The 11,731-nt window shown below is 36.9% G+C and overlaps 2 protein-coding genes and 1 pseudogene across 2 annotated transcripts in view; 1 reads left to right on the top strand and 2 right to left on the bottom strand.

Moving 5' to 3' along the window:
* The window catches only part of LOC107740079 (guanine nucleotide-binding protein subunit beta-1-like), an 11,816-nt gene extending 11,143 nt beyond the window's left edge, over window positions 1-673 (top strand). The window contains exon 10 of the mRNA XM_016552358.1: window positions 326-673. Coding sequence (XP_016407844.1) covers window positions 326-432 — 107 coding nt within the window. The 3' untranslated portion in view covers window positions 433-673. The remainder of the gene's footprint in view (window positions 1-325) is intronic.
* A 3,257-nt stretch (window positions 674-3,930) lies between these two features.
* LOC107740067 (mitofusin-1-like) lies at window positions 3,931-5,361 on the bottom strand. The gene is made up of 3 exons (XM_016552344.1): window positions 5,134-5,361; window positions 4,792-4,926; window positions 3,931-4,601 (listed from the first exon to the last, which is right to left on the bottom strand). The coding sequence occupies exons 1-3, from the start codon at window positions 5,289-5,291 to the stop codon at window positions 4,532-4,534; spliced, it is 363 nt and encodes a 120-aa protein (XP_016407830.1). The 5' UTR covers window positions 5,292-5,361; the 3' UTR covers window positions 3,931-4,531.
* A 195-nt stretch (window positions 5,362-5,556) lies between these two features.
* The window catches only part of LOC107740068 (mitofusin-1-like), a 21,609-nt pseudogene continuing 15,434 nt past the window's right edge, over window positions 5,557-11,731 (bottom strand).

Below are 11,731 nucleotides of genomic sequence, written 5' to 3'. Positions count from 1 at the left end.
TTTTTATTTTTTTTTATTTTTGATGATTTTTTTTATTATTTATTTTATTTTTATATTTTTTATTGTAAGTTTATTTTAATTTTAATTTTAAATTTTTTTGCTTGTAATTTTTATTTGATTATTTTATAATTTTGTAAATGTTATTTTTACTGTATTTTTATTTCAGCTTTTTCTTTTTTGATTATTGTTTGTTTTATTAATTTATTAGCATTTGCGTGCATATTTTTTATTTATTTATTTATATGTTTTGTTGTCGTTATTTTTTCTTTTTTTTTTTCTTCTTTGCATTATGATAACCTGTATCGATCCCTCTCTCTTTCTCCAGGTGTCCTGGCCGGTCATGACAACAGAGTGAGCTGTTTAGGAGTACCTGATGACGGGATGGCTGTGGCCACGGGATCATGGGACAGTTTCCTTCGGATCTGGAACTGAGAATGGTATTAAAATTTCCATTTTCCTCCGGTCCCATTCCTACGTCTTTCCACAGCAGTTCCTCTGTATTCCAGTTATTACACATGATTTTCAGTATGTAGTTCCATCCCGTGGAGAAGCCGATCATCACTGCCGGCCACAGGAATTATAGGAAGAGATTATTAAAGTGTCATTGTGTAATATGTAAATATACATGTATATGAATATAGATATGGTATATATGTACAGCATTATGTGTATGTATATACCATATGGTATATACATACATAGTGTTCATGTATATATTTTTCTAGTTGATCATTGGCCCATGACATTTTTATTAATCTTTCACTTTTTTTGTATTTTGTTGTTTGTTTGTTGTACATAGAAAACAACGCTAAACTAAAATGGAACGTTGCAAACAAGCTGTATTACAAAAATTTTATGTGAGGTTTTCGTGCATTGGAAAACAAAAGCATAAAACACATTGTGTTTTTATGCAGATGACCTCTAAACTTTGTTTTGTTTTTGTTTTGTTTTTTTTACACGCCACTAAATCAATCATTTATTGGTGCTTGAGGGTGTTTGGAAAGAAGGCACTGAATTTTCTCACAGCTTTGAGATCGAATGTTTAATTCGAAGCATTTTGACGCCTTGTTTTTAATTTGATAACAAAATTCATGATCGATCTGCCCTTGAACTTAAGCCTTAAATACTAGTGATCAAAACAGAACTAATCCTAGTATATAAATTCCTATTCTTGGTGCTTACAAAGAATCTGTGCTTTGAATGAATTCATAACACTCGCTTTAATATTTTATTTTATTTTTTTTATTAGAAATGGCCACAAACCCTCCTCTTAAATTGAAGTGTTGCAGTGTTATAAAGATGTAACGTATTGAAAACAGTATATATACTTTTTTTTGGTGTTCATTAAGCGTCATTTGAGAGTTTCAGCTTGTAAATGTGTGCAAACAGGTGGAAATGAAGAACACTATCTGGTCAGGATGGTTAAACTGCTCACCGAGTCACTATATTTGGCTTAATTTTTCAATGAATCGAAAATCGTAGATCAGAGCGATGAAGCCGTTTACTCACTTTCGCCATATTTATGTTCCGACAGTATGCCTGTGTTTGTTGCGGTTGCCAGATTAATGCTGGTTTGAGACCCAGTTTAATAAGCCTGATTAAAACAGTGATATTGTTAACGCTCTTAACACCTCATATAACTGTGAAAAGCATTTAAAATACTTTGCCTTTTTATATTAAAGGGAATCGGAAAGCAGCTTGAAATTATTAAAACGCGTATTTTTTTCTGCAAGAAGTCCTTTTACAGTGCTTTTTAGCATGAATAAAAACCCTTTCACTGCTCCATAAAGGAATTGATTTTAGTTTGTTTTATGCCGAGTTTTATGATGATTAACTGTGAAAAGGGATGTCTTTGGTAATAATGTCGCATTTAGAATTCAATTTAAACAGGATTTTTGCTGGTGTTATTCGTATTGGTTAGATTTGAGTCAGATTTCTATTGTTGGTAATGTAGAGGTTGCAAGATTGCCGCTCAGTGATTCTTTTTGTGGTTGTTTTATTACGATCATGTTGAAGATTTGAGTTGGTTGGTTCTGGATCCGCTGAAATCGGCAGTTTTAACGTATAGCTGCCATAAGAGTGGCTGAAATGCTGATGTTTTAGAGCTTTAATGAATACCATGGATGACTTTTCCAAATGCGTTTAGTTTTGTTTGTACGCATTATTTCCAAACCACTCAAACTCCGCAATGAAAGAGCATTTTAGTAGTACATTACATGTTAGAACCCCAGTGTTTTAAGTATTCATAATATACTTTTGGCTCGATTTGTAAGCTTAATAATCCATTTATTTTCTTTATTTTTGTTTTGAGCCAATACAACCAGGAGTGTTTTGCCTCGTGTACTTTCACAGTGCCCATATTTTCAAATAATCATTTTTAATGTTTTGTTTCTCAACTTTTTTTTTTTTTTTTTTTTTGGTATTTGTAAAGTAACATGGTGTTAATGCTGCCATACACTGATATTGTAACCAATAAAAAGACTTTTAACCATATCCTAAGATGTGTTCGGTTTGATTGTCTTTTAAACTTGTGCAGTTATATTTAAATATGGATGTTTGGGCTAGATATCTAGGGAAAGTTATATTACATGCCGTTTTCAACTCAAAACAAAACATTTCATCAATTGTAATTGGTTTTTCATAGGCGTTTTCACTTAAAAGTAAACTTTATCATAAACTTTATATTAAGTAAACGAACGAGAGAAGCGAAAAGCACGCACTTCCGTCCACAGCGTCACTTACCCGATTCATATCCGACGATCCAACGCTCGCTCGTCCTGTTTTTCTTTCGTCTTACTTGTAAATAACCTGCAGCTTAATATTATTTTGTCATTATTATATGTTAATTTTAAAATCTGCCTAAAATCTGTGATATAACTGTCGCGAGAACTTACCTCAGAAATTCGCGCCACTTCCTCTCAGAATCCCGGCGCGCGAACGTCAACTGACAAGGTTTATGCGTAAATAAGATTACCCTGCATAAAACATTATTTGAAGATAAACCTAAGGACGACTTGTCTTGTCTTCAAACCTGTCAAAAAAGTCGCACATTTTGGATTCAGAAAGGTGAGCAGTTTGTTGCGTCTCTGTCTGTCAATAACCTCCATCTGTAGAATTTCTTTCCTGGGATTAATAGTGTAATATCTAAACATCAGAAATGTAGCGTTTGTTTAACGCAGCAATAAAACAATTTAACCCTCCTGTGATGTCTGGGGTCAAATTGACCACAAAGCAACTTTGACTTGAAAATATAATTACATTTTTAAAGTAAATATAATTTATGCCTTGGCATACATTTTACTATTAATGTACTGCATATGAAGGCCAATTTTTGTCCGTTTCATATACCTTTATCGACTATTTCATACAATAATGTTTATAAACACTATACACATTTTCAAAACTGTACAAGCATCTATCAAAAATGATTGTTGTTGGGTTTCCATATTATATGGGGACTTTCCATTAGACATAATTTTACTGTACTAACTGTATTTTCATTCCCCTAACCCTACCTCTCACACAAAACTTTGCATTTTTACATTTCCAAAAAAAACAAAGCCATTTTCCTCATGAGGCCAACTAAATGTTCCCACAATCTTTCCCAAAATTTTCAGGTTTTACTGTCCTTGTGGGGACATTTGACTGTTATTCTGTGTCTAAAGAAAAATGAGGTGTTAGGGCAATATTTGGATGATGTGTGTTACTTAGAGGAACAAATCTCATAAACTGGACAATGTTTTTTTCTATGTAAATGAAGCAATAAAATATATATATATATATATATATATAAAAAAAAAAATAATAATGTTTTGTCCTAAAAATGTATTTAAAATATCGGGTAGGTAAAGTGTAAGTAAATAAAAATAAACTATATTGTCAATTTTAGTAATTTATTGATATAGTTAAATATTTGGAGTCAATTTGACCCCACACATTAAAAACATGGTTGAAATTTGCACATAACAGGAGGGTTAATAATATTTTATTATATTTTTATTACACAGGAGGAATTTTTACATTGGGATTCCAGGATATCACATTTACATGTTTAGAAATAACAGAAAATTCATAAAGAGAATTTGGGGTTAGACTCTCAAGAAACATAGAAAACAGGCTTTGTGATCAAAAGGCAAATCTACACAACTCTGAATTCCCGGTCTGATGACATGAATTCTATTTCTGAAGAAAAAGGCTGGGTATAAGAATGAAATAAAGTTTTACTCCATTATGCTGAACCTGAACAGCAAAACTGACTCCATTTCGAAATTCCAGATGTTTTTTTTCCTTTGTTTTGCATTATAGGGGAGTGTTTTCAAGTTCAGTTCCAGTGAAACTCAACCATAATACAGCACTGAAAGCAGCTTTAATTCAAGAATACAAATTTTACAGTTAAATACAAGTACAATTTTCCCCCTCTGCAGTCGTTGCAACATCTGGTGAGTCGAGAATTCCCTAAACAGCAGGGTGTACAGTATTCACGAGTTACATCACTCTCTGGAAGGAGCCAAGCGTCCGTGTGAACGCAGAATCAGGGCTGAGGACGAAGATACTGGGAGCTGAAATCCTCCAACTGCTTTTCCAGAGCCGTGGCTTTATGTCTAGGAAAGGAAACGTGGCTATTATTACAAACGTCTCAACACGATCAATATTAGAGATGTGGAAAACCTCACATTTTCTAAGGTGCAACTCAAAGCTTGACAGAAATACAGAAGTCTCCGGATGCATTTGTTAACCGGATACGGAGTCTAAATAGTCTCCATTGCCATTAACGATGGCTCGGACACTGACCTGAGCACTTTGGATCGCTTCTGTACAGTTTCCAGCTTCTGGATCTTGTCGGTGAGCCGTTGGATGCCATTCTCCAGTTCCTTCTGGGTGATGTCGACTTGCTGGCAGAGTCGGGCGAATGTGCTGGCGATTTCCCTGTATCAGACACACAAGAACACTTTTAACATACAGGAACGGCTTGCATGAAAAGAACAGCTCTTCAGCTGCAGTGAACGTCATTGATAGCAGTTCCCTAATGCTGTATTAATCTCAAAATGACTCAAAATGCATCCAAATTTGGAAAACAGCTTCCTTACGGACCAAACCCTGATGTCAAATCGACTCTGATGTAAAAACACTTACTGCTGCACTTGGTGGCTGCAGTTTGAGCTGGTGAAACTGATGATCATTTGAAGTTTTTCGGTGGCGTAATCCACAAACTGTTTCTTCAGGGCTCTTTCCTTGGCCTTGGTGGTCCAGGTGAGTTTTTCATACAGGTACAGCATGCCATACAGACTCATGGAGAGAGCGATCAGACGCCAGCCAACTGTTCGCCACACCTAACAGAGGGAACAGAGATGAACTTCAATAACAATGCATTCATTTCCAACCCATGGGAAGTTAAGGTCACATGTACCGTATATATATATATATATATATATATAAAAAAAAAAATAATAATGTTTTGTCCTAAAAATGTATTTAAAATATCGGGTAGGTAAAGTGTAAGTAAATAAAAATAAACTATATTGTCAATTTTAGTAATTTATTGATATAGTTAAATATTTGGAGTCAATTTGACCCCACACATTAAAAACATGGTTGAAATTTGCACATAACAGGAGGGTTAATAATATTTTATTATATTTTTATTACACAGGAGGAATTTTTACATTGGGATTCCAGGATATCACATTTACATGTTTAGAAATAACAGAAAATTCATAAAGAGAATTTGGGGTTAGACTCTCAAGAAACATAGAAAACAGGCTTTGTGATCAAAAGGCAAATCTACACAACTCTGAATTCCCGGTCTGATGACATGAATTCTATTTCTGAAGAAAAAGGCTGGGTATAAGAATGAAATAAAGTTTTACTCCATTATGCTGAACCTGAACAGCAAAACTGACTCCATTTCGAAATTCCAGATGTTTTTTTTCCTTTGTTTTGCATTATAGGGGAGTGTTTTCAAGTTCAGTTCCAGTGAAACTCAACCATAATACAGCACTGAAAGCAGCTTTAATTCAAGAATACAAATTTTACAGTTAAATACAAGTACAATTTTCCCCCTCTGCAGTCGTTGCAACATCTGGTGAGTCGAGAATTCCCTAAACAGCAGGGTGTACAGTATTCACGAGTTACATCACTCTCTGGAAGGAGCCAGTGTATCCGTGTGAACAGAATCAGGGTTGAGGACGAAGATACTGGGAGCTGAAATCCTCCAACTGCTTTTCCAGAGCCGTGGCTTTATGTCTAGGAAAGGAAACGTGGCTATTATTACAAACGTCTCAACACGATCAATATTAGAGATGTGGAAAACCTCACATTTTCTAAGGTGCAACTCAAAGCTTGACAGAAATACAGAAGTCTCCGGATGCATTTGTTAACCGGATACGGAGTCTAAATAGTCTCCATTGCCATTAACGATGGCTCGGACACTGACCTGAGCACTTTGGATCGCTTCTGTACAGTTTCCAGCTTCTGGATCTTGTCGGTGAGCCGTTGGATGCCATTCTCCAGTTCCTTCTGGGTGATGTCGACTTGCTGGCAGAGTCGGGCGAATGTGCTGGCGATTTCCCTGTATCAGACACACAAGAACACTTTTAACATACAGGAACGGCTTGCATGAAAAGAACAGCTCTTCAGCTGCAGTGAACGTCATTGATAGCAGTTCCCTAATGCTGTATTAATCTCAAAATGACTCAAAATGCATCCAAATTTGGAAAACAGCTTCCTTACGGACCAAACCCTGATGTCAAATCGACTCTGATGTAAAAACACTTACTGCTGCACTTGGTGGCTGCAGTTTGAGCTGGTGAAACTGATGATCATTTGAAGTTTTTCGGTGGCGTAATCCACAAACTGTTTCTTCAGGGCTCTTTCCTTGGCCTTGGTGGTCCAGGTGAGTTTTTCATACAGGTACAGCATGCCATACAGACTCATGGAGAGAGCGATCAGACGCCAGCCAACTGTTCGCCACACCTAACAGAGGGAACAGAGATGAACTTCAATAACAATGCATTCATTTCCAACCCATGGGAAGTTAAGGTCACATGTACCGTCATTCGGGGAGTTTTGTGGGCGGTTTGGGATTAGGAATTGGGAGGTTTTGCAACGGGTCCAAGTTGGTATCGCAAATTCACAGCTGGGTCATTGTCTCAAATCAACCAAATTTCAGAAACTTCCCTGGCTACAATTTTTGAAATTGTTAATATTTTTTATGAAGAAAGACAAACACGAATAGTCAAAATATTAAATGCCATGGATGGATATTTACGGAGTAATCCACTATTTTGTCGAGGGGGTCAAAATGAGATTTGGAGCCAAATTACAGGAGGTGGAAAATGACTTTAGAAATATGGCAGCATCGTTATTTTATTTTCACACAGAGATTGGTAGGTCTATTAGTAAAATCTGTTAACTTTAGCAATGCTTGTTGCATTATATGCCAGTGGTGACCGTTCAAAAATGGGAAAAAGCACTTTTTGCGTTTTTTCCCCAAAGATTGCATGCCTGTAACTCAGGAAGTATTAAATATTAAACTTTTAGATGTTGGTTTTTAACAAACTTTTCTTTTGAAATCTTAATTTTTAAGGCCCTATATGGTTCAACTGAGTTACAGGCATTTTTGAACGGTCACCACTGGCATATAATGCAACAAGCATTGCTAAAGTCAACAGATTTTACTAACAGACCTACCAATTTCTGTGTAAAGACGAGATAACGATGCATCCATCTTTCAAAAGTTGGATGCATCTTAATGCCCCCATCAACAAAACAGTAGATAATTCAGTAAATATTCATCAATGGCATATAATATTTTGGCTTTTTTTGTCATTTATTTCTTTATTTCACCCAGCTGCTTGGTTTGAAAGTTACTTCATATATTACTACACTATTGATAACAGACAATGGACATTTTTGCCCACAGAATTTCGCTAATGTGACCGCACCTTCACACAAGGAATAGTCACTCAAATGATTTCATAACAAATATTTCAAAATTTATGAATCAAACACATTGCAGCTTATTCTGGCCAAGAACGGCCCAATTAGACAGGAACAGGACATCTGTGACCAACCGCATTTGTGACCCTGGAGCACAAAAGCAGTGTTAAGTCGCTGGGGTATATTTGTAGCAATAGCCAACACTACATTGTATGGGTCAAAATTACTGATTTTTCTTTTATGCCAAAAATCATTAGGATATTAAGTAAAGATCATGTTCCATGAAGATATTTTGTAAACTTCCTACCGTAAATATATCAAAACTTAATTTTTGATTAGTAATATGCATTGCTAAGAACTTCATTTGGACAACTTTAAAGATGATTTTCTCAATATTTAGATTTTTTTGCACCCTCAGATTCCAGATTTTCAAATAGTTGTATCTCAGCCAAATATTGTCCGATCCTAACAAACCATACATCAATGGAGTGCTTATTTATTCAAGTTTCAGATTATGTATAAATCTCAATTTCCAAAAACTTACCCTTATGACTGGTTTTGTGCTCCATGGTCACATTTATTATAGAAAATAAAGGGGATTCTAAAGCATCAATGAGGAGAAACGGCGATAATTCTCACCACTCCTCCAACGATGATCACACTCATAGACGTGCGAGAGGTGACCGAGGCCAGGTTGTTCACCATAGACATCATGAGTTCTTCCTGTGCCAGAGATTGCTGATTCTGACCTTGAGCTCTGGGGATCTGAGACTGAACCACCGCTGGAGCCGAAGGGGTGGTCGGTGACATCAGCTGAGTAAAAAAACAACGACAAACACAATAAAATTCCATTCAATACCAAAATATGTCAAGTTCACACTAGGGTTGTGACGTTGAGGAAATTTTTCCACCGGTTAATCGACGTGTGACAACACCGATAATACCGGTATCACCATGGGGGCAGGGCGTTCCCTCTTTTCCTCGCTTTTAAATAGCTTGCAAAATGCGTGCGCATTTTACTTTCACTTTCAAATAGCGGCAATTCGGCGCAATTGTTCGTTTTTCGTTCGTTTGAATTTCCCGTCTTTTCCTCGCTTTCCTACGCTATTAAATAGCTTAAAAGCACCGTGCGCATTTTACTTTCACTTTCGAATTTTTATTACTATTAAAAAAATCTAAACGACGGTGGGGGTCGGTGAGGAAGTGACGTAACCGGTGTTGCGGCTTAACAACGGTATCACCGTCAGCACCGTCTATCGCGGCAAGCCTAGTTCACACCAGCATCTCCATGTATCCCGGTGGAAACACAGATTTCTGATGTACCAGCAGGTTCTGATCCACCAGCATCAAGGCACGTTTGGCGTTGACGGGACCTAAGAAACGGTGGACCAGCGCGGTCCAGCCTAAAGAGAACTGGAACTCGATGTTCTCCTGGAAGTCTGAGCAAAGGGTGGCACAGTTGAGGTCGTAGCTGAGCTCAAACTTCCTGCAGGGAATGAGCATGTGCAGCTGGCTCTGGACAGCAGAGGGCAGCAGAGGCTTCAGACACTCTGGAAGCACAATAAGCAGGTAGTTTAACTAAACACACTCATTTATCACACTCTATACTATTGCAAAACTGTCCATACAGCGATTGGTTTTATGGTTTAGCGTACTGGCACCAATCGAGTATTACAGAGAGCCAGATAACACACTTAAGCAACACTTCACCCATTATCAGACATTGTCTATTAATAGGAGTGTCACCTACTGGTGTTTAAATATCAAACGCAGGTCACGGTGTTCTCACATACCCATCATGTCCTGCTGAGACGACTGAACCGAGGCGTTTACGGCATCAGAACAGTGGAAGGCCAGGTTCTTGCCCATGCCCTTCTCGATGTGGCTGAGAAGATCCTGCAGAAGACAAACAGATCAGATCAGGTATTGAATGGGATATTCATTTATGAAGCAAAAAATAATAATAATTTATACACACACACACACACACACATATTATATTTAATATTTTAGATATAAAACTGTAATATTACATATTTTATAATATTTATTTAATAATATGAAAATATATTGTATTTGAATATATGAAAATTATTTAAAATTTATTATAAAATATAGTATTTTTTATATGTATGTGTATACATGATATATATATATATATATATATATATATATACACACATATATATCTGTGTTTGTGTGTAAAATGTTGTCTTTTTTATTTTAAGTTTTATATACAGCTATATCAAGTAGGACCGATTTTGGACCAATGAGGTTTTGCAACTGTGCTCATCCATTGACAACCACATAACAGTTGAATAAAGTGATGGGTCTATTCTGACACTCACAGATTTATAGATTTTGAGCTCGTCTGGTGACGGGTCGAAGCCTGCACGAAACTCGTCTATGAGCACAGACAGACGGCAGATCTCTTCTGCCATGGCATCCGACACCTGAAACACAAACACAGGAAGACGTTCATTCACCAAACCAAACAGCCAGCCCTTCACACAACAACAAATCTGCTCAGATTACCCATAAACAGCAGCGAGAGGCTTTGGGTCACATGATAGCAAGACTCTCTACAAGGAACAGGGATGTTCATGATGTATAAAAAAATTACTTTTCTTAATGCATATGTTTTCTAGGTCTAGTTATACGACACAATTTGAATAGCAAATCAACTCATCAAATGAAATCCTAATGTTTAACCCCTATAAAGCCTATGAAGTAATAGTAAAAAAAAAATCTATTTTCTTGTGCATGTGTTTTTGTTCATATAGTCTGATTCAGTGAGAATATGAAGAAAAAACAGGCCCAAAATATACAATTTGCATCAGATGCTGATATTTCAATGATGAAATTCTGCTGCTTGTAATGTAAATCAGTGAGATCTTTATGACAGTGCAGCAGATACTGACATAAACTGATCTAAATATCAGTCGTGGCTCTATATCTCTAATAATAAGATGAGATTGAAATGCTCCAAACATATAATGCAGTGATTGAGAGCTGAAGAAATAAAGGCTCCTCAGAAGATGTGAGATGTTCTGGAGGCTTGTGAAGATCATTCCTCCGCTGAGGAACAGTGAAAGTAAAGCTTCTGGAAACAAACGCTCCTCAAAAGATCCTGAGGATCAGATTTGAGACTCTAAAACATGATTGATGGAGAATCAAGTAAAGCTGAGCTGCTTCAGTGCAGTAAGTGTTCATCTGGAGATATTACTGCAGTTATATTGTCTTAACCTCAGAGTGAGCAGTCAGTCGATTCCTCCGCTTTACCTTGTGTTTCACCTCCTCCGTGATGGCCTCGATTTTCTTCTTGATGTCCTGGATGAGCAGGTTGAGTTGATTGCGAACGAAATCCAGTCGGTCAATCAGATACTCTCTCTCCTCCAGAGAAAGCACCCTGAGGTCAGACATAAAACACCTTACTACATGAGCCATGACAACTTCAGTCACACGGCAAGCCAATATACAGATTTCATATTCAGAACTGAGCTTATCATATCTGTTAAGACCTTTTGGATTCATCTCAGAGACGAATCGCTTCAACATAATCCTCTATGCTGGTGTAGATACTGGACCTTCTGCTACAATAATCCCCAAAATAAAGAGAAACAGACGCACCTCTTGTCCGCGGCGGCGATGTTGATTTGATCCATGACGTCTTTGACTGTTTCTGTGATCTGCTTTGCTCTGATTGTGTGCTGCTCAAACTTAGTTTTCACTGCTGAATGCGAGATACACTCCTGCGAGGTCACACACACACACACACACACACACACACGCA

The sequence above is a fragment of the Sinocyclocheilus rhinocerous genome, unplaced genomic scaffold (assembly GCF_001515625.1).
Source record: "Sinocyclocheilus rhinocerous isolate Xijiao unplaced genomic scaffold, SAMN03320098_v1.1 scaffold1186, whole genome shotgun sequence".
NCBI classification, from domain to species: domain Eukaryota; kingdom Metazoa; phylum Chordata; class Actinopteri; order Cypriniformes; family Cyprinidae; genus Sinocyclocheilus; species Sinocyclocheilus rhinocerous.
This window is presented reverse-complemented; position numbering and strand designations above follow the sequence as displayed.

Coding starts and splice junctions, on each gene's coding strand:
- LOC107740067 (XM_016552344.1), bottom strand. CDS start 5,291: ATGAGTCTGTATGGCATGCTGTACCTGTATGAAAAACTCACCTGGACC. Junction 4,927..5,133: donor TGCAGCCACCAAGTGCAGCA/GTAAGTGTTTTT, acceptor TGTCTGATACAG/GGAAATCGCCAGCACATTCG. Junction 4,602..4,791: donor AAGCGATCCAAAGTGCTCAG/GTCAGTGTCCGA, acceptor TTCCTTTCCTAG/ACATAAAGCCACGGCTCTGG.